The sequence below is a fragment of the Lepisosteus platostomus genome, chromosome 14 (assembly GCF_059453375.1).
Source record: "Lepisosteus platostomus isolate fLepPlt1 chromosome 14, fLepPlt1.hap1, whole genome shotgun sequence".
Lineage (NCBI taxonomy): Eukaryota > Metazoa > Chordata > Actinopteri > Semionotiformes > Lepisosteidae > Lepisosteus > Lepisosteus platostomus.
The window spans coordinates 36678585-36701647 of NC_142624.1; the positions used below are offsets into that span (position 1 = coordinate 36678585).

At 37.6% G+C, this 23063-nt stretch overlaps 1 protein-coding gene across 8 annotated transcripts in view; it reads right to left on the reverse strand.

Annotated features, from left to right (window-relative positions):
• The window catches only part of LOC148649414 (nck-associated protein 5-like), a 263578-nt gene that overhangs the window by 190458 nt on the left and 50057 nt on the right, over positions 1–23063 (reverse strand). For 6 of the 8 annotated variants that reach the window (XM_088606030.1, XM_088606032.1, XM_088606033.1 and 3 more), the window contains one exon: positions 22279–22397. In XM_088606030.1, the coding sequence (XP_088462156.1) occupies positions 22279–22347 (69 nt within the window). In that variant the 5' untranslated portion in view covers positions 22348–22397. Of the gene's footprint in view, positions 1–3673; positions 4019–22278; positions 22398–23063 lie in introns of those variants that run through there. The other 2 variants (XM_088606038.1, XM_088606037.1) reach the window with 2 other exon arrangements.

Here is a 23063-nt window from a genome sequence, read left to right on the forward strand (position 1 = left end):
TTCTCTGCAGTGAGACTGCTTGCTAGTCCTTTTGTATGACTACACAGACTTTTCAGCATCAGTGCAAAAACATACAGTAGTTCTGTAAAGCACCTCCTGGCCTTTCACAGCTCTGCATGCTTCTGCCTTCAGTTAGTTCAAAATTCTCCTTACAATAATATTGATAAACCAATCTTGTCATTCTGAAAGCTGAGAAACATCAGCAACTACCAAAAGCTGTAGGCAGGGGATCTGTTTTCTGCAGTAGTAGAAAACAGTTTAGGGGCTTCATACAGTACAGAAGATTCTTGTTCTGTTATTTTTATAAGAGATAAAAGAGGATTTCTAATTTACATTTACACAAATTTGCAAAAAAAAGTCTTTCTTTTCAAAAACATTCATTTAATGTTGGAATGTATAATAGGTTCTTAGTATAAAGGCATAATTTAACAGCATAAGCAAAAAATGTCACAAACACCACTGTAAAGACAGTAAAGGTGAGTTCCTTTCCTGCTGACTTCATTAATAATTAAAACAACCAGGACAAAGGCAGAACGTCTTACTCACTATAAATTAGCTCATCCAGTGTCTGGCTCTGATCTGTTCACTTCAAGTGGTTCACAGAAAATCAACAAGGGCAACTGCAGATATCCAGATTCATGCAAAGGACATGCCTTTGCTATTATATTGGCAGCATAAAATGCCAGCAGTCTGCCTGTAGATGTCTTTGCAGAGAAAATTAACTGCCATTTTTATTTGCCTAGCCATCTCGCCCATCTTTATCACCTGTTTAAACTTTTAACCTGAATAACATACAGGCCCAGTCATCTTCCAAATGTTGAATTGCATTTCAAAAATGTCTTTGACATTTACTACTGCTTGATGTATATTGACTGAATAAGTACATATTCACTCTCTATGAATATAATGGATACCGATATACTGTAAAAGAGTTTGCAGGAAAAGTTCTGTTTTGTTAAGGAAGAAGCCAGAGCTGTCAAAGCATATTTAGCTGTTCTTGTTGTTCTCTTTAGTTGCATCATCTGCTGAGTTTGATTTATTTCTTTAATTTTCTACTGCTTGCACAAGAAAGAGCAATACACTCCTTTTACTTCTCTCTTCTGTGTATAGGCCATACTGTACATGTGTACAGACCAATAACTGTATTTTACTTACAGTACTCCATTGCAAACAGTGCAATAATAGGTTAAACCAGTTTAACAAATATATTTTATAAATGAATACATGAAAACTACATATTGACTATCAGAAGGAACACAATACAGCACAAAATCCCCATCCTGGGTCCCTTTAGAGGGCATTCTAATTTTAAAAACGAAATGACACTGCCAGCAAAGGCAAAACAACAGGCAACACAAAAACAAACAGTCAAAAGTGAAATTGCAAATGAGGCTCTTCACGTAAGAGTGGCAGGGTAATTGAAATCCCGCCGCAGAGCTCCGCTAACCCCCACGGTAATAACATTTGATTTATTAGATCATTTAACAGGATTCAGTTCTGTGTTGATCCAACTTGCTCAAAGTGAAACACACTATATTTGGCAGAGAGAGATTTCATACCCCATTTCATGGATTAGTGCATTTTACGAGAAGGTTGTCAGGCAAAGCATGGTACGAAATGCCCCTCTCCTGGTGCACTGGAGAGCACCATTTGTTTAAACATTCATCTGCGGTTTCTTCACCACATCCAAAAATGAAGGGTTACGCTGAACACTTTATACGGAGGCGTTCAGAAGCTGCATGTGAAACTTGCTGTACTGCCTCTGGGTGATCTTTACAGAAGGAACAAGTTACGATCTCCTCTGATTTGCATTTCAGATGTTGGAAGCCACCGAAATTAGAGTCAATACAAGCATCCACCTCCTAGGCATGCTAATTGTAAATATTAAACAATAAAATAAGAATTGTTAAATACTTTTAGGGGGTATGCTTTGCGTACAAATACCAAGCCTCTTGCTAAAAAAAATTCTCATACTTAGTAAATTCCAAAGACAAGCATTTTATGAGACAATAATTCGAACAATAACTTTATGTGGAACAAAATCTGGAAAAAATCTTGTACTCTGGCTGCTGTGCACTGACCCGAACTTCTCTGATTATATCAATCTGGAGCAAAACAGCCTCAGATCCAGAGGAAAGAAAAGGAAACTGTCTGCTCCTGTAATTCTAGCAATTAGGTGTTCTAAAAGTGTTCTAAATAATGTTAAAATTATTAATGTTAAAAAGTTATATTACAGTCTTATTTCAGATCCCTAATTACAAGCCTCCAATTTGGATAACTGCGGTTAAGTTGCACTTAAAATTCAGTCCTTACTAAAGTACAGTGTCATGTGAACTCCACTACATGCTTGCATATAAAGTAGGAACATTTTATTAAGAATGATAAATGATCAGAATGTTTAGTGGAGAGTGACAGAATGAACCCACATCCTAAAAACCTCATCACAATGGAATGTAAGGTGTGTAATCATTTCCCCACACAGCTCACAGAATGCCATGTGAACATCTGTACATTTCACCTTATTACATAGGCAGTGGGCTTTTAAAAACATTGATTTTCAAAGCATTTTTGTTTTTATTTCAGCATGGAATTAGTGTTTGTTCCTCTGAGGCACTGATGCTGGCACAGCTCCTGACTTGAACCTCTTCAAAGTACTTTTTTGCCATTAATCATCATAACTTTCCTAATTACTTGATTGTTATTTGAAATGTAACATAAATAATCAATTGCTTTCGTAATATCGACTGCTGTGTTAGGATTGAAGAACTGAACTTCAGTCAGGTTTTAAGACTACTTCAAAACTACTGCAAAAGGAACACAAGAAATCCATTGCAAAATAATATTTCAAAAGAGAACAGAAAAGAATAAAGCTACAGGTTTGACAGGCCTTTTCTTTCTGAAAATAAGTGCAATTAAATGCAAATTAAGGCATTGCATATAATTGTAACAGGTTTTTGGATAAACTACAACATACTGTCTATTGTTTTCTAATCTGTCATCAAAACATATGTTCAAATACGCTTTTAAAGCACTTAACATATAATATATATATATGTCAGGTAAACAAAGAAAAGGCAAAAATGTTATCGTAATACCAGAAATCAGTTTAAATAAATGTGCCAGAAAAACACATAACTCATTTCAATCTACATTTACATATTGTCAAGAATTTGTATAAAAAATTAGATTGTATAAGCAATATTATATTGATCACTTACAGTTCACGTATATCTATCACACACATATGTTCTGCATTAATATACTGTAAATGCTAATTAATTACAATAATTGGGATCACACCAAGTTCACTAAGTGTAACATGAATTGTATAGTTATTTATATTTTATTTGAATAAACACAACAAATAATGTAAGCAAGCAGGCAGTAAACTCATTTAACAATCCACAATATAAGATAAAGACATACAGCATATTGACTTTGTACTGTACATTTAACACTATGTCTGGAATTCAATTATTTATTACTATCTTACAAACAATGTGCAATGAAATGAACTTGTCGAGCCTGTAAAAGCAAAATATAAAATAAGTAAAGTTCCTGAGTTTGTCCACGTAAAGCTGGTTAGGTTTTCAAGATGTGAAGATCATTTTTCCCCTGTGATTACAATTAGCATTTTGGAAAACCCATTTCAAAAGCCAAAGTCAAAACTCACCTGTTGTTCCAGACACTGAACCAAGGGCACAGCAATGCCAAACTCTAAGAAACGTACAGAAAATGATTAACAAGCGTGTCACTCAGCGAGCGCATTGCTTGCACGCCTTTAAAAGAACCCAGTTCAAATTTGCATGTTCCTTACCAGAAGGCATTGGAACAGGTTTGAGCAGGTAAGACGTGATAGTGGTCACTCCAAATACTTAAAGGTCTTGTTGCAATGAAGTGACAAAAGGCGTATTCACTTAAATGCTATTTAGATGGTAGCACAGGAGATGGTATAACATAGTGGGTAAGTTGGAGTCAGGTTTTGGGTTCTGCTAGGTTAGGGGTTCAAATCCCTGCTGTAGATACTGCTGTGGTACTTTAGCCCAGTTGCTCCAGACCAGTATTACTGGGAGGTAGCTTCTCTGATGGCCCAGTGTCCTCTGCAGAGGGGGAGTCACAAGCTCTCCAGTCCATTTAACCCTACAGAAACCAGGCTGAGCTCTGGCCTGAAGGGCTGTGGTTGCTCTGGTCTGGTTTAAATGGAAATGCCTAATTCTCCATTTCTACCAATGTGGAGTAACAACACTAATTTGGTTTTGTATTGTGCCTTTCATGTCGAGATATCTTATTATCCTTTACAATTAAAAGACAAAAAAAACCAACAACATGTGCATAAAATAACACAACTACAGCTAAAAATGAAAAAACAAACATAAACAAATCTATTACAAATTGTGAACTTAAATTGTGAATTTAAACTTAAAATCCAGACATGAATGCAAACAGAAAGAAGAAAAACAGCATTTTAGCTGTAGAGCCTTCTTCAGGTGTGCAAGAGCGAAAACATTGTGTTTTTTCTTCTTTTTTTCCTTCCAGGGTGGGATTAACCTCTACTTTCTCCTTGGCAGTTTGCCACTTGAACCTCTTTAAAAAAAATGTTTGTGAACAACTTTTGAAAACACACAGAGAGTGGTCGTGTAGCAGAGCCTCAGGTAGAGAAACCCACAGTTTAGGCATATGACAGACTAGAGAGCCCTTCCAGCACTTTGTCATCTGGGCACAGAAAATTTGGCCAAATCCAGTGAGCAGAGCTGTTGGAGTGGTGTATAATAATGTATAAGTCCTTGAGGATAGATAGGATAGGGGTTGGTGACACACAAGGAGGACTTACTAATCAAGCCTTAACAGCTAAAACAATAAAACAGTCCCAAAGTTGTAGGACTTATATTTAAGATGTGAGATCTGGATAAAAGTCTAGCAGTAAGACTTATTGATGCTGTTGAAAGCACACTCGTAGGCACCAGCAAGCAGAACATTACAGTAATTGAATTTAGAGAAAAGAAAAGGCATGAGTCAAAAAAATACTGACTGGCTGGCTCAAAAATGGTTGCAAACTGGAGATACAATGCAGGACACCACTGTAATATTTTTGTAAGACACCCAAAATTTGTCACGTGGCCAACTGACCAGATCTCCAAGCCATCAGTTATCATTCTTAAGTCATTCATGTTATGCGGTTGATGAGAAAGAAGTGTATCACCTCTGTACTGTCAATATTAAACAGCGAAGTTAGCATTCAAGTTTTAATAGCTGATAAGTGTCAGACTTCAGCCTGCACATAAAACTGGGTTTCGTCATTGTGAAAGTTAATACCATGACAATGGATGATCTGCCCAGGTGATAATAGACATGAATAATACTGCTGAATTGCAAGGGCAGAGCAGAAACTTGTGAGACACCAGACTTTCTTGAACCTTTATTAAAATACTTTACAACAGTATACTGGATGTCCCCAGGTCAAAGCTGAATATTATAGTATAGTACTATTTTAAAAAACACATTGTGTTAAAACATAGTTGGTGTCTGTCATTCTATGATATTACAAAGCGTAGTGGGTTTCACACCTTGGTAAGAGTAGTAGATTAGTGACTACACTAAGCAACTGGACCACAATATTGTTCTGCTAAAGTTAGTTCCATTTTTACATGCATACGGGTACCCACGCAGAAAACTAACTCACCTTGAAAATACGATACTATGTCCCTCACAACGGCAATGACATACTGTACATATAGAGACTGCAAAACAGTATGTGTTTCAGTGAAATAGGAGGTTGAGAAAACCCTCTCGAATTTAATTGATGTTCCTGCACTGAGAAGATTGAACCGCATCAAAGAGAGTTTGGGTTTCGTGGCACGGTCTACACAGAACAGGAACAACTGAACTCAACTAATTTTGGATCTTGTCCAGCTAATTTTGAACACAGTGGTAAATGAAAGGTAATGATTACCTTGAAGAATTTTCTTTTGTCCCATTCACACCTTCGGTAGCTTCTCTGGGGTTCAGTTTGTCTGTAGGCTTGTACTGTATCTAGTAACTTGCTGATTTCCAAGGCCTGGTCTCAGACAGTGACAGGTGCATACTGCAGCAAACCAGATCCTTTTTCCCCTCCTTCTGCTATGCCTTTATTATTCAGTCAAAGGCTCTATACAGAGATAAGACTGAAGGCAACCCATTTATCCTACACTAAAAAAAAATGCAAAGGCAGAAAAAAATAAAACACCTGATTGCCCTGTGACAAATCATAGCTAATTGTATAGCGGTAGAGATGGCTCCTCATTCAGTGACAGTCTAATAACCCTTGACTCTCGCAATTTAACACGATGACAGGACATTAAGCCAAAGGCCCAGATTATCAAGATAGTTAAAATGATACCACTCGCCTGCTTTGAGACGCCTCCATTTTTTTTTAATGGAAGTCTTTGTATAAGATGAGAGATTTAAAATTGAATATTCTTCGGCACATTATAACAAAATTGCATTTACTTAAACTGGATCAGGGAAATAATCAGAAGCTCTTCTTAAAGGACAGCTGACAAGTTCCTAAACAGCTTGATTGGCTAGGCGGTGGATGTCAAATTACTTGCAAAAGTGGGAAAAGGGTACAGTACGCTGAATATCAGAGCTTTCCATTTTTCTACCGGTCGACTCTGACAGAAATAGTCTGAAAGGAAGGTGGTTTTCACACTGATGTTTTAGCTCCAGAGTGCTTGACAGTCACAGCTCTTGGCAGAGAGGCAGCCTCAGTCCTGAATGTGATGAGAAAAAATGAATTCTGTTCTGGCCCTCCTGACTCACGAGGTACCCAGGGAAATCTCACTGTGTTTCAGAAATTGATGTTGCCCTCGAAAATAAGGTAGAGCCACAAAAACGTTCAGAGAGAATGGGTTAATTCTTCACTGCCCTATCATTGTTTTTAATTTTGCAATAACTATGAAGAACATGTATTTGCTACTTTACACCAAACACTTGACACATTTCGCGTCATCCAAATGTGAACCTTAGGGATGTTTAAACCATTATATATTCTCACAGTCTATATTTCACTTTAACAGAGCAGCAAATTTATATATATGAAATACATTGTGAAATATACAAATAAACTATGTTCACTAACAGAGTCAAGCAATCATTAAATATAAACATGGAAATCCTCTGAACTACAGCATGTATTAAGACCAGTTGTCAACACTTCTGAATAGAGTAATTCCAAAGCACATGATGACAGCAGAGGTGATTTTCAAATCAGGGTTTATCCATTATTACATTTGGAGCTAACAGGAATGACAACAAATGGAAACTAGGTCAGCTCTTAAATAACACCAAACTGTCAAACAACAGATTATCTGTGGGATTCTGCTCTGATGGAAACTGAGATAGCTGAGACTAAAACAAGAGCCTTTAAAGCCTTTCATGAACACTCTCATTAAATACTATTTGAAAGAGACACAGTGCAAGTGCTTTCTTGTATTAAAATATCCAGGTGAGAAAAACTATTGTAGTATTTCCGCCTAGCTGTAAAAAAACAATATCACTACAACACAAAACTAGTATTACTCCCACAATTTCTAAAATGTTAAATATCTTATTTCACTATAACAGAATGTGTGCTAACATTGGAACACAACAGCAGAGCACAGGAAAAAAGGTATCTGCAGGTAGATGTAATAACTAACAAAAGAAATGATGGCCAGTAAGTTGATGTGTCAAAACTGAAAACATTTTGTTTTGGAACTATGTAAACAGTAATAAAGAAGACATTAAAATCAATATCTACTATGGCTACCACAGCTTCTTTTATGAACTAAATGCATTTTTCTAACTTTGATGCAAGCTGTAACATGAGATTGAGTGAACTGGTTAACACTGATTCGTCTGTTTCAATGACTACATAAACAAAACATACCAGAATAAAGCCATACTAATACCAGACAGCATATTTGATTATGCGTGTCTTCACTTCCTGTTTATCATGATACAAATATGTGATTCATCACGCTATTTTCATGCATTGACGTGATAGCTGGAGGCATTGCAAGAGCCACACCTCATGACTTTCAAACTCGAAGGATTTCCAAAAAAACACTCCCAGTGTCTGGAACTACAGTATCTCTTTCCCTTGCGAATGATTTAGTTTAAAGACCAAAAGTACCATTCTTAAAAACTGTCCACATCTTTACATAGGTCAGTATGGAATGAGTTCTGTTCTATGTAATGGTTCAATGTCTCTATGTCTGTGACTACAGGTGCAGCTATGAAGTTATAAAGGCATTGGTTTGTTCCATTGCTGTTGGTGTTTTTGTTATGAAAAGCAATAGTAATGACAGAAGAAGGATCAATTATTCAATAAATAGTAAAGACGCGATAGAGAAAATAAAAGGGGAACAATTATATGTATTAGTAATGGAATTTGAGTATCTAATACAAGCAACTGTGAGTCACCACCACTGACAAAGTAATAAAAGGGATTGACAGTTTTGATACAGTACATCCAATCCTTTACAAATGAATAAAAAACTAAAACTCAACAAAAATTGAAACAACTCTTAGACAGATACTGACAGAAAATAAATTGTTTGAACTCGCTTCATCAGCTCAGCTACAATTAAATTCTGGATTTTAGCATGTGATTAAAGTTGGATATTTGAGCCAGACAGCTAATGTCCAAATTGCAAAAAGCCGCGACTTATATATTCCAGTTGCTTAACATGATGCAGTCACAACATCCATCTAAAGCCATCATCCATGACATCAGGCCACATCGGTACTTTTGTGCTGAACTCAGGTTATTTATCTCACTTGCTCTGTAACTCGCCGCAGCTCTTTCTTACTGTGTGTCATTCTGTTAGAGCATACCAAGCCTACTCCCCACTGAGAGGTTTCTATTTAAGCGTTCTAGTTCATTAGTTGGAATAACTTTGAGAGGTTACAACAAATGACCCGTTTGAGTATTGCATAATTTGTCACTACATTCTTTGCAATGTCTTTCTAGGTAAAAGTGTGTTCTCCAGGTACAATTTACCTAAGTATGCATTTAATTGAATTTATGTTGAGGTAGAACATACTGTAGGACATACTGTACCAGGCATACATGTATTTATGACAGATACATAAAAAGACAGTTGCAAAGTAACACCCACCAACACAGGTTGTCTCCTTATTTAAAAGTAGTAATGCACACAGCACATTAGCACGGGCACACAGCGCAGCACAATTCAAAAGAACAATGGTAAATATAACTGGAAAACAATTATTAGAAAATGTTTCAAACGACCTACAAAATAATGACAAGGCCTTGTGGTAGGTACCTGCAAGACTTGTTCTTCAGAAAGACACAGACTATTCCCTGAAGCAGGAGTGACATACCCTTTGCAAAGGCAGTCTGTGATTAACTTAATTACAGCCTTTTACACCTTGAAGTGTTTTTTATGTACGAGTGATAGGCCTGTACATAACTTCCTGTAGGAACTCTTGACTGTGTAAACAGTAGTCCTGACACAGACGTAATACAAAAAAACTTAAGTCATACCATTTAAAAACTGTCAACATGTGGACAACAAATGTGCATTGAACTTCAGCTGCTTTTCAAATAAATTTACCAACTGAAAATCTTTGCAGACTAGTTTTGTCCTGTATGTGAAAACAATTGTGCGTATTAAGATACCATCTCTCCCAAACTTCTTCATACTGTAAAGATCAGTGCCCTAGTCTTCCTTGTCACTGGCAGTAGAGCGTCACAAGTCACAGAAAGCACTACCACAACATTTCTTTCGAATGTATCTTAACGAGCCTAATGCAGGTTAGCGTCTAATTTCCAAGTTGCTTTCTAGAACTACAAGCTGCTCTTGTTGTTTAATTTTTTATTTACTTAAATGTTTGATTTTAAGCATGTGGACATGCTACACATGTCTAGCATGTTTCTAATTGGGAACAGGTTTTAACCTACAGAGAAGATTTCTTGTAAAAGTACAAGAAGACAACTCTAATTAAACATGACATCGTATACTCCAGATCTAAGTCATGCAAGCACAGTCTATAATGCAATCACACAGTAACAACACATAATCTAGGTAGTACAGGATTTGATGCACTATCCAGAAGGTCTGATGGTTTTACTCCCACAGGCTGGGGCAATGCCAAATTTTCTGTACCAGATGTGCCGAGTTTGTTTGTTTTCTGTTTCAATGTTCTACAAATCACCACACTGCATGCAAAAGTACCTCTGTAATCTAGCATGCAAACAAGGTTGCCAGCCATTTGTTCTTTAGATTTTTATGATACGATGAAGTTCCAAATCTGAAAGATGTCTCGTCACTTTGAGATGAGAACACAGAGTGCAGGCAGTGTATTCTAGCATATTGCTGGTATGTTTATGCTCCTTAATTTCAAATTCATTAGTTCTAGGCTGGGGATGATAACCATGAATATGTTGCCAAGTGCAAATGTTCAGTGATACTTATTAAGCAGATTTAATGGGCCATTTTCAGCAACTGCATGCATTACATTTTTCACCAGGGTTTGTGTGCAGCGAAAGTCAACCACATAATAACAGCAAAGTCATTTGGGTAATCAAACCAGAGTCACCTGACTGGCCAAGGTCATAATGGTATGTTTTAAGCATTAGAACAAAGGCTCTTGTTGTGAATGATGGAATTTCTTTTGCTGTGGAGCTTCTATTTTTTAATAAGATTGCTATGACTTCGATGAGTGGCCTTTTGCATGTTCCCACAGTGCTGTGACACAACACATGCCACACAAGCATTACGGCTATGTGAAGCACGTCAACTACTCACAGGCCTTTTGCAAACAATCAGAGGTGATGATACCCCTGGTGAGAACCTTATATAAAAATGCTGCTCCTAATACCAAAACACTGGGTAACAGACAGAGGTACTGTAGTGGCTCTGAAAATGTGAAGACCCCACCCCCTTCCCTGATCTGACTTATTATTCTAGACAATTGAGTGAACACAAGCCCCTGACCTAAACCTCCAGCTGGCAAGAGCAGGGAGCTCTAATACTGGAGCTGAGACACCCTACAGGGTAAATGCCTGAAATAAGAATCGCTGGTACAAGCAGCAGTCCTGGGAAGTTTATACACTCCTGAATACCAGTGATTCAGGTAGAGGTTGAAAGGTGTGTAAGGAGAGAGTGGAAAGGGCAGAGACACAGAAACTATTACAGTAGATATTACAGAAGATGATAATGATCACTTAATTATTAAATAAAACAACCAAAAAACAGATTACCAGAGAGCTAAGGTAAGGAGGTACAAGAGACAGTACCTGTTCACTGTCGCACTCAGTAAGTCCTCAGCCTTTGTTTGCATCACTGTCACCTGTTCCTTATAATCTTTTGAATGAATCTTACTGGCCCCGTTCTTAACACCGACAGCTTTCAGAGGCTGTTAATTGGGATTAACTCAATCCACGGAAGATTAGTTTAGTTTTACAAGTGATGGTGTTGGGTTTTTCTTTATACCAGACTGCACAGCTACAATTTCAGGACAAAAGGAGGTCATTTACAGGCTGTCACATCTGTGGGTCGTGGTCTTTTGTGAAATAAAAGAGCTCCTGGTTTCCGGGCAGTTTACTTTTAATTTTAGCAACCACAAAGGAAATCTGAGGGATGGAAACGGTTTACACCATGATTACACAGACCTGAGCAGGTGCCAGAGTGTACTGTAACAGGTCATTCAGTGTCCTCATTTGCTTAAGCTAAAACCTTACTGTCAACATTGGCAGAAGACTTTATGTCACCATGGCACAAAGCTGACACATCACTTCCTCAGAAGCTGCAAGCTCAAAAATGGCATTCTTTTCTGTGGCTTGTCTGGAGACTATTTAAAGGACTAAATAATAGAGGTTGCTTACACAAAGGTCATGCAAACAGGCGATGCAGACTCTTTATAGTTGAATGCTGCTGAATGCGAGCCACTGGGTATTTTTAAAAAGAGCATAATCCCAGAAAGTTTCACATTACATGGAGGAGTTGGTATCTTTTCAGTAGCTGTCAATTATTTTCCACTGTATTATTTCACTTATCATAGTGTCACATTTTTGATGGGACTAAAAAGATGAAATGTTAAAGCAACCGACTTCTTTCACAGAACAAATGGGAATGAATGGATGTGAGCTGGATGAGTAACTAGCAACCAAATGAGCTAAAAGGATGTCCTCTCATTTCTCACCGTTCTTCTGTTTTCAGAATACAGCGGAGTGTTCTTGTTCACATCAGGCCACTCTCTTTCACATATTTTTAGTCCTTCTCAGAATTTTACAACCTCACAGTCCAGTTAAACAGTTTGCCGAGATGGAATTCATGTAAGCCCTTTTCTGGTCAGTTAAAGTTATAATTCAGAAATCCCAGCAAGCTGTACACTTCATTGATACTGAGGTATATAATTTCCCAAAGAGAGCAAGGAATGTCAATCACCACTGAATTCTTGCCACATGCAAAAACAGAGCAGAGTCTGTCTGGTGTGTATGTTACTAAAAGTGACCTGCAAGCGTTTTTTTGCGTGAGAAACAGCCAACATCAGGGAAGCGGTCATCTGGAGTTATGATGTGCAAATTTTGTAAAGATTTTTGTTTAGGATATTTGTAAACATGACTGTCAATAGTTAGGTGCTAAATGGAAAAAATAGTGAAGTAAGGCTGTTGCATTCTCTTGTGACCTTTTTGTTCAGTTCAGAATACTGGGAAGTTGCAAGACTGTGGGAAGTTGATTGACTGCCAGTATTCATATTTGGGACAAACGTACAAACTGCATTAAGGGAAACACGATTCAGTTAGAACTGAAAGTCTTTCAGAAAGGAGGTACTTTTAGTAAAGATGTGTTTTTAATAATAGGAATTGTAAAAAAAACCTTCAATGACAAAATGAAATAACATACAGGCTATTTCTGTATGGTGAATTATATTCTCAGTCTCCGTGGCTTGTTCCAGAGTGTTAGCATTCAAGAAATGAAGGGCTCTCACCTGTCCCAGACAATAAGCTGAGTCTTGTTGGATGTGTTTATTATAGTCCCTTCTTTCCTCTTTGTCAGGCCTGCGCCACTAACAGCTGTGCAAAGGAAAGAAGCTTCACTTCCGCCCTTTCACTTGCTCTGCACCTTGTCGTCAGGGGTCTTGAACACTTGCAGCTCGGGCCCGTGTCAGAGCTAGGCAGTACCACCAGTGGGGATCCTGTCCCACAGCATCACTGGCACAAACTGCAGATCACTATAGTGCGCAATCTTTCTAATTGTGTTGGTTGCCATCAAATCTGACCACTGATTCTGGACTTCAGTCTTCTAAGGGGGAAAAAAACCCCCCAACAAATCCGTGTCTTCTGACTGCCTCCAGAAATCGCTGAGCAGCTGCCTTTCAGTGCCTGTAGATCTGTGAAATATTGTCTTAGTCTCCCACTATAGAATCCACACTCCCCTATGAGAAGCCTCTCAGTTATTGGTTTCACCTGTATACAGCTCCCTGCACCACTGATTTAAGCATTTACACTCCCCCGATCTGCATTTTTATGTGCGTCCAAGGGCTGAGAGCAAGCCACCTTCGTCTGGACTTGTGCACAGTCCAGCACCATTAACTAGTCCCCCGCTACGCTTTACTGTTATTCCTCAGCAACGGCACCACTAACTGTGCTTCCAGTGGAAGAAATTCAGATGTTTATTTTTTCATTCTCTGTGCCAAAGCATCATCTAATTCATTTACTCACGCATAGCACCAGCCTTAAATGTATCTGTTGCCAAAGACTACCTCCTGAAAATCACTCTTTTGTCTTCTGGCAGTGCTCACAGCTCATTCCTTTAGCTCTGCTGAGTTGATTACACTCTGAGAAGACTTAAGCAGTCTCAATGTGATAATCTTCTTTTGAACAACGCAGGTGGATCAGGATCCGAACAATAACTAGAACAAATCCAGGTCAGAGCTCGGGGGCTCTTGTAAAACCACCCCAGGACTAAGTCCAGGAACACACACTTCTGTAGGTGGCTTATTACAAACCCTTGCTGAATAAATGATTATAAAATAAGCTGACATCCAATCTCATATCAACCTCTTGTTTAATGTACCAAATGGTTTCTTCAGAAATCAATTAAAGCACTCAGTTATATCTATGCATCACTGCACTTCAGTCACATAGAAAAGATTTCAGTAACATGTAAAGAGGTAACTTGGAAAGATATAAAGGTTATATTAATGATTTCCAGACCACAAATTTCAAACTGTTCTCAGAGTACTGTTTAGTAGCTGTTTGTCTTTTTAAATCACCATAAAACCATAAAGCGTTTGTATCACCTTAAGCTATGCAGCTATGCTTATGATCTAATCAATCAGTACTTATTTAATGCAGCAAGATGACACATGATGCGAGACATCACAATTCAGTATGGCGGTTTTCAATAACAGAAGGTAATAAACATAAATTTCACATTTATGTAGTCCTTCTTCCCCAGAACGATTTTTTAACATTTAAAAAAAATGTTTTGGCCACTGGTTCTCAATTTGCAAAATCAAGCTTTGTTTCTCTCCTACAAAAATGAAAACCTAGGTAGAATCAAGAACCTTACCTTTGGGGTTTTCCCTCAGAGATTCCAGATTGTCTCTATCTTCCTGGTGACAGATTTTAAAAAGACCAAGCTCCTCTGAGTAACCCAATGTTCTCAACCTTTAACTCATCATAAAGAGTTTGACAAAATCCCAAAACAGTAACTCTGGCTAAGCTAGATAAAAGACTGTGTGGAGTTTCTATCTCAAGTGGTCATATGCAGAGTGGTACAAAGCCTGTATTCATTCCCAGATGGTTCCAGATGAGTTAAATCCTTTTAAATGAAGTGTCTCGATGTAACAATGCTGGAATAAAGTATACAAGGGAACAGAAAAGCCTGCCTGCCTTTTGAACAACGGTTTGTGTTCTGCTAACACCACCCTGTCAACAGCGAGCAAAAGGCACACAAATTAATGTTAATAAGCACCTAGAGAAAGCGCCTGGGGGATTTTTAACTTGTCCGTGAGCAGAAATGTCTCCTCAACTGCACATGTCTGAGAACAAAAGACTCTTATTTCAGTGACCTATTGAAGAGGACCTCAATGAATGGAGAGAGTAACTTGAAAAAGCCTGAATAGCATCATAAAATTGTTATGGTCTTCATAGGCATCAAGTGACACAAAATTGTGCAAGCTCATCTTTGATCCTTCAAAATTTTACACTTATACTTTTAACAGGTTATTGGTTCTTTCCTTAAAGTTCCACTTTTTCTGTGAATATCTTAAAACGCTAAAATCATGTGACACATGATAAATGTGCTACCTAGGCATTGTTTCATGAAGATGATGATTTTCCCCACTAAACACCACTTTCAGAATCTTTTTTGCCCCCGTTCTACTGCAGCAGGACAAGGTTAGATTAATCAAGTGTAAAAAGAGAGAGAAACCTTTGGCTCACTTGCAATTTAGAAGAGCCTTAACCTTAAGGTAAAGTCTATCAATCTTTGAAAGAGCCAGATGTATTATAAATGAATAGATAACATTATATCTATTATAAATCATAAATAACATGATACAAACCCTAAATGAAAAGAATATGTTAAAAATGCATAATCTGTCCATTACTGTGAAATACACATACACCATTTATTTACTCATTTTAAATTCTAATAATTTTGTAATGGAGTCAGGTGTGTGCAAAAGAGTTCTGATATAAGATACATTTGAAGAAATACTGACCCACAAAGCAAACAATATGACACAATACCCTAAATAAAGTATCTACCAAGCCCAGCATTGTAAAGCACACAATGCATTTCTCTAGGGACAGAAAAGGGAAAGTGAAAAACAAAAAACTTTCTGTTAACAACTTGCTGTTGTCTATCCGTCTTATTATAGCACTAGACAAAACTGAAAGTAGTTTTGAAGAAAAAGAAATAGAAACTCAATCTTTTGTTTATTTACACCTTAGTCCACCTTATAACAAACACCTTTGATTTAATTATGCAACAAATATCAAAACCTAAAATAAGCAAGAAACAAAACAACACAGATCCTGATTCTAAATGTCTGTTTGCTGTTTTATTTGATGCAACAGTATTGGAATGAGGAATTCCAAGAGGGTAGTAGGTTCAGAATTCCAAGAGGGTAGTAGGTTCAGAAAAGATGGTGTTTCTTGTCTGAACTACAATCTCCAGGAAGCAGTGAGGCATGACTTGCCACCCTCTGTCACCTGAAAAATTGACGAAAGACAGCTGATTGCTTGACATTTAATAACCAGGAAACCGAGATGTCCAGGTTTGCTCTACATCTGATGTGTAGGGAAGACATCCAATCCCCTGAATTGCACTGCGTCAGAAGAACAGAAGCAAAATGCATACTCCCTTGCTTCAATCCAGTGAAAGGCTCGTGTGGTAAAAATGTACAAATTCTCCAGCAACAGATACTGTGAAATCCTGAGCTAAAATTATAGCTAGGCATTAATTCCACGTCTTGTCTTTTGGGATAAAAGTGGTTAACAAGTTTTTCAAGTCATAAGAAAACAAACCATCCCCTTACTACATTCTGTATCAGCACAATTAATCTGGTCAGTATGATAAAAATTCTTTTCAAAACATGTAAGACTTGACAAGTGCAGTATATGCAGTATTTACCCTATATGTATGAAGAAAAGCTGTTAATCTGTCGTTACAACCTTTTAAAAACAGTTTTGACTGTTACAGCAGCTGTTACTGTCTTCTGGCCTGGTCTGTGCTGTGTTATTACTTCGCTGAGTTCCCCACTGTGTGAGGTCTACAGGTACGCGGAAAACAATTTCACATGATCTTGATGAAATAGGTTGAGTAGAAAGGCTCCGCTTTCAGTTACTTGTTGCTAAAAAAGCAGCATGTATAACCCATTGAGATTCTGACCATTATCAACAAAATACTAGGAAATCTTGATACATCCCAATCCCCGATTGAATTTCATGAACAAGGGGAGAATATACAGTACAAACTCCACGCAAATAGCACCTCAGGAATTGTACCCAGGGCCCCAGCACTGCAGAACAGCAATTCTTACGATGCCACTCACACTTACACGTGATACAGAAAAATACCTTTTCACACTGGTGCTCTGATGAGTTTGTTTAGTCTTTTAGGTAAGTCCAGTTTACTGAAATTCTTCAAGGACCAACCCCGATACTGTGTTGGAATAACCTAGATTATACTACGAAATTTAAATATTTCACGACAAAAAAAGACAGTATAAAAGCATTTTTTAAAAATATTATTTTTCTAGATCTGCCCTAGAAGATGGAACCTCACCTTCACAAGACACATAGGTCTGGTTAGACCGCAGTATTAAATGACTGAGGTTCCAGGCTTGTCACAGTTTAGTGACTTCCTAGCATTCTAAAACTACAACACTGACCTCTGGGGACCCTTATAAAACAGATCATGAACACACTGCTGTCTATTTCGGAGGAAGCTGCCTGTGTCATCCCGTTGAAGAAGGCAGCTATCCTATTTCAGCCAGAAGTCAATCAGCTGACACTTGGCAGCTGTCCAACTCTGATTTTCACATGTCCTTAGAAGTACATTCCAAAAACCATCTCATCCAGGAATACAGAAGTGAACACACACATAGAACAAAAAACAATTATACAGGCTTGCCACAATTTCCCCATAGTAAAGTTTTTCAAGAGCTTTCTGTTTATCAGGGAAATACAAGCCTTTGTACTAAGCGACACTATTTGCACAAACAGGAAATTATAGATTTAAAGCAGTTAAGCTCGTACTTGTACTGTAATATAAGTTGTGCAGTTTATCATCAACTAATGCATGTTTTTGCAATGAACAAATTATCAGTCAAAATAATGACACTAGCATGGTTTATGTAAGTTTTACTACAGGGTTAATTCATGTCTAATTAAACCCTTATTTGACTACAAGAGGACTTAAGATTACAAACACATAAAAACTGAAAATGTTAAAGGTTAACAGTGCAGAGAGAATTACAGAAGGGCTAAGACCCTTGGAAAAACTGCAATGAAAGAACAAGAGAAGACAAGTGCTAAAATACTTTACTCCAGATATATGTCTTGATCGCTTTCAATTAACATTATTTATGAACTCAATCAATTTGGTTATATGAAAGTCAATGAAAATTATTTTTTAACCACATATAAACTCTACATACTCTGCTACCCTTTGTGTGGTATGCAGAAACCATGCATATAGTAATATTACATATACTGTATATGCATGCACAGAGTGCTTGCCTGCTTTTTAAAGATAACCAAAAATTACCTTTTAAATAAAGTGAACAGTACCTAGTCATTGCATTTAAAGTTCGTCTGTCATTCCATACCACAGCTATAAAAACACATCACTCGTGTACAAGCAGATGCTCATGCGGGATGTAAACAAACTACTGCAAACGACAATATCAAAAGATCTGTTTTTCTTAGCAAGGCACCACAAGATCTTTTCAGGTTCTATGAAGCAAACTGTACTCTGTCTGATTCTTGATTTGCCTTGCACACTTTCCCATCTCGCCAGAAATCTTTTAACACTTCAAGATCCTTTTGAAAAAAACCTTTGAAAAGGCAAGAACTTAAGACACATCTTCCAACACCCCCCACCATCACCACCTCCAAAGATGTTATTTCACGCCGTCTCAAGCTCAGCAGCCACAACATGTAAACTCCTGGCTGGTGGATAAATGATTCAAGGCAGAAATACATTGCTTTTGTGTATCAGGATGGAAAGGTTTACTTCCACTTTTCCACTTTAAGGCATTTCAACATGGTCCAATCGGTAGGAGGAATGCAAGAAATGAGCCTTTTATTTTTGTAGATGCCTGGAATAATAAATGGAGCAGGGTTTCATATCCTCCTAGGAAAAGGGCTGTTTGCATGGTTTACGGAGTCTACTGTATCTCCATGAGGGATATTAGGGTTAAAACTGCAAATCCACAGATGCCTGAAGCAAAATATGAAGAACATTTCCACAGCAGCGCCTCTCTGACACTGGGAAGATGTCATTCTCAAAGATCCCAGCCAAGAAACCAGGCTCCTTGCTCGGATGGCATCTGGTTTGTTTTTGTTCATAATAGCCTTTCTTATAGGCTCAATGCCACCTTCCCATAACTACGAGATAAGTGAAATCCAGAGTCTGTTTTATAAGTCTACGAATAAGTGCCCCTTCTTTACAAAAAGGTCTGTAAAGGTCTGGAACTAGTCAGCTGTCTGAAGAAAGTCTGAACATTTCCTCCTGAATCTGGTTGCTCTTCTCTGGAGTGATTCCAGAGCTCAATAATTTTTTTGTCATGTGGTGATCAAGATTGCACACAATATTCTAAAGGAAGTCTTACTGCTGCATTATACAATTTTAGAATTTATATACTTTGATTTAAAGTCTATATTTTAACAAAATATCCTCACATTCTCTTCGCCACCTATATTTTATTGCTTCCTCACATTGTCTGAAAGATTCCAATAAAGTCTCAAAGTAGACACCAAAATATTTTTCATAAGTAGCTTCTCTAAGGTCAGTGTTTCCCATCTTAGTTTCTTAGTTAATGTGTTGTTACCTTTGTGTAATACTCTGTACTTGTTTACATTAAATAACATTTGCCAGGTGCCTCCCACTCTTTAATTTTATCTGAATCTTATTTTATCTTCTGTTTCAAAGGTTCTACAGCGTGTGCAAATCCTTCTCGTTTGGTATCATCTGCAACCTTCACTAATTGACATACTGTACTATACCACGTTGTAGATCATTATAGAAAGAGCCATGGTATGAATAATAAACCTTGAAGTAGTCCACTAATGACATCAGGTTAATTGACATCAGGTCAATTTGAGTTTTCACCCCTTATCTATACTGCTTTCAGTCCTCCCGTTTACTGCCTCATTTCAGAATAAATCTTTTTATGAGTCACTTTATCAAAAGCTTTCTTAAAATCTAAATAAACCATATCACATGGTCAATAGCCATTACTGCTGTTGCTTATCCGAAGAACAAACAAATTAGTCAGGCAAGACCTGCCTTTTCTAAATCGAAATTAACTATTTCCTAGAATCCTATTGTCACACAGAAGATCCTCTTACCTGTCAACTACGGATCAACTGCTTCCTTTTTTAAATAATCCATTTTAACAGAAAAAAAGGTTTCATTTTTTCCGTCTTAATTTTTTTCAGATTCATGAAAAACAAAAAGGTCTTTCTCCAGGAGCACAAGCATGATTTCATGTGTGGGAGGGTTAGCCCTTTAATCAGTAACAGCATGACTGGATGCAGCAATAACATTGCGACTATCTGTGCCCTCTGTGCCCAAAAAAGCTTTTAAATCTTTCTTAAGGGCAGTTGTTGGAGTTTGATGGATGGAACTGGCAGTCAATACTAGCTGGCGTGGTACTTCTTCCACCACTGAAGAGTTGTGGAAAAACATCTTTCCAATACTAGATAGTTACTGAATTAAAAATGTACTTAAAAGTTTAATTGCTTTAATATCTTCTTTCCCCTTGAAAATAGTTGTGATCACAGCAGACTAACAGTAAAACAATTCATATCCTTTGATCCTCCATCTTTACTCTTTTAAACAGTATGATTTATAATCAATCCAAATGTTTATCCCAAGGAACAAAGCATTCACAAGTCATCAATATTCTAATCTGGCTATCAAATTTTTCATCAGCATTAATAATTTGCCCCAGAGACACAATATCCTTTACAACATACAAAGGTTGTAAAAAATGGGATACAAAACTATATAATATATTAATAATCAAATTAAATCTATTGATATTATTAGCAATTCATGCAGCAAACCAATACATATTTTGATTGAATGGTTGAATGAATTTTGATTGAATATTTGGGATTGAATATGAATATGAACTGCCACACCCTTCTATGAAATGACAGACTTCCATTTTATTACTTGTGGAAGCTATAAATATGGATATATTCTTTTCATCTTCCTTAGAACAATAGTTTTATGACCAAGTAACAAATCAGTATCATATGAGCTCATCTTTACAATACCAGGGTAATAACTGATAACAGAACTATTTACTTACACTTTTTTTATGGCAAAGAAAATGAAAGTAGTAACATAACTTTGACACAAGCTGTACGGTGTTTGCAACCTTTTTTTTTCAGAGTAGAATCAGCCACCACACATACTGTAACATTTGTAAAGCTTTTTCATCTAACAGACTTCTAGTCCTGTTCGCTGAGAAATCTATAATAATATGTGTTCCTTTCATTTCTGTTCCAAAATTATAAATAGCAATTCATTATATGCTAAATACAAATTTAAACAGGGGCTAAAACTTAAATGATCCTAAGTTTCTAATTAAAGGTGTACACCAGCCATCATGTATAATTAAGTGCAAGCCATGTTCTTTTTTAACGTTTTATTTACTTTTGTTTTGCTTATAGTAACTCAAGCCAAACCGTCAGGATTACCCCCTTGCTAAATTGAGTCTTCTCATTCCAGCTCCCACTGAATTGTAAATACTTTCACAAACCTAGGATTAGGTGAATATATAGACAGTGTACATACAGCACAGTATATTCACATTTATCGTTGTACTTTTTTTCTCTAGAACAAAAAAACTGTTATTAGTAAGTCTTCAGATTTATTACAATTATGAGAATAACATCTTCAGTAATTTTAATTTTAAAAGCCTCTCATTTATTACATTATTATTTTATCAGTGCAGGTTCATATTGTTTTGCAGAAGACTAAGACAACTAGGCCACAGAGAACTTTCTCAAAAAACGTTTGATTCCGACTAGCGTTACAGTAGGAAACAGCAGAGCATTACCTTGGAAACTTATGTCACAGTAGGAAATATTGAAAAACAAATGAAAAAATTAATTCTACATATCTCACCGTAAAAGTGCATTAACACACTATACATAAACCACACAAAAACAAACAAAAACAATGCTTGTATTCCAGAGAGAAATACCCCAGTTCTTATTTTACATTTAAGGTGAACTAAAAATACCTAAATGAACGACATAGAATCTTGGTGTGCTGTTCTGCTTGCCGTCTTGTGCAAATGCCATCTTCACAGTGAAAATATTAAAAGGCAATAAATAAAAGTAAATTCTATTAAATGTAATGCTAGCAAGAGTTCTCCAGGCATGAAGACAAAGTGCGTCCACTTCATTCATTCAGTGGCAGGCTGTAGGCGTGCGTCCCCTCCACCAGCAGTGTTTCCGCTTATCTGTTTGCTTTCCTGAACTAGTAAAGGCTTCGCAGCGGACGCTAACAGAATGTACAAGTGTGCGCTTACCACCAGGCTGCTGTCCAATGACAGGCGTTTCCATAAAGCTCTCTTCTCCAGGTGTCTGCTCTCCACCATGGCCCCAGCACTGTAGGTCCCTCAGCGACTCTCTCTGCTTCCAAGAGCCACTGGGGTCAAACAAAAAGAATGAAAGAGAAAGTCATGCTGTTAGCCGCGCTGGTCCCATTCGCGACGGCAGCTGAGTGCCTGTTTATCACTTTCAGTCTGCCCACCAAAGGCTGTGTCAAATGAGCTCAGAGGCCACAATCTCGCTGCTCTGCTGCAGGAGGTGACATGTGCGAGTCCTGCATGCGAATGGGTGTTCTTCTCTCTGTCTTCACCCAGAAAGCTGTCCGTGCCCGGAAATGTGAAGAGGAAGTGTTTGAGGTATCTAGAGCGGTGATCTTCCTAACGCCGATATGGTGCGAGTTGAACTTTGCCCCCCACCAGCCCCAGTGTTTTTCTAACCCTTTCCAAACAGAGCTGGGAAATGGGCTGGCCTGGCCAATCTGAGATCTGTGGAAAAAATAAACAGTTCACTTCACGCACACCTCTCCTTCACAAACCGCAAAGACTGCACTGATGACACTTTAAATGGCCAGAGTCCAGCCTTTCAGTTACTGGCTTCAAAGGGAAAAGAAACTGCAAGGCGTGACTGGGACATGGCGGCTCGAATTCAGAGCGTGTACACAAATGACATTCTGCGTGCCTATCTTCAGAGTATTACCGTGGTACTATATGTAGGTAAATAAGCAGCGTGACAAGGAAAGGGCACAGCTGAAATATTTGCGACA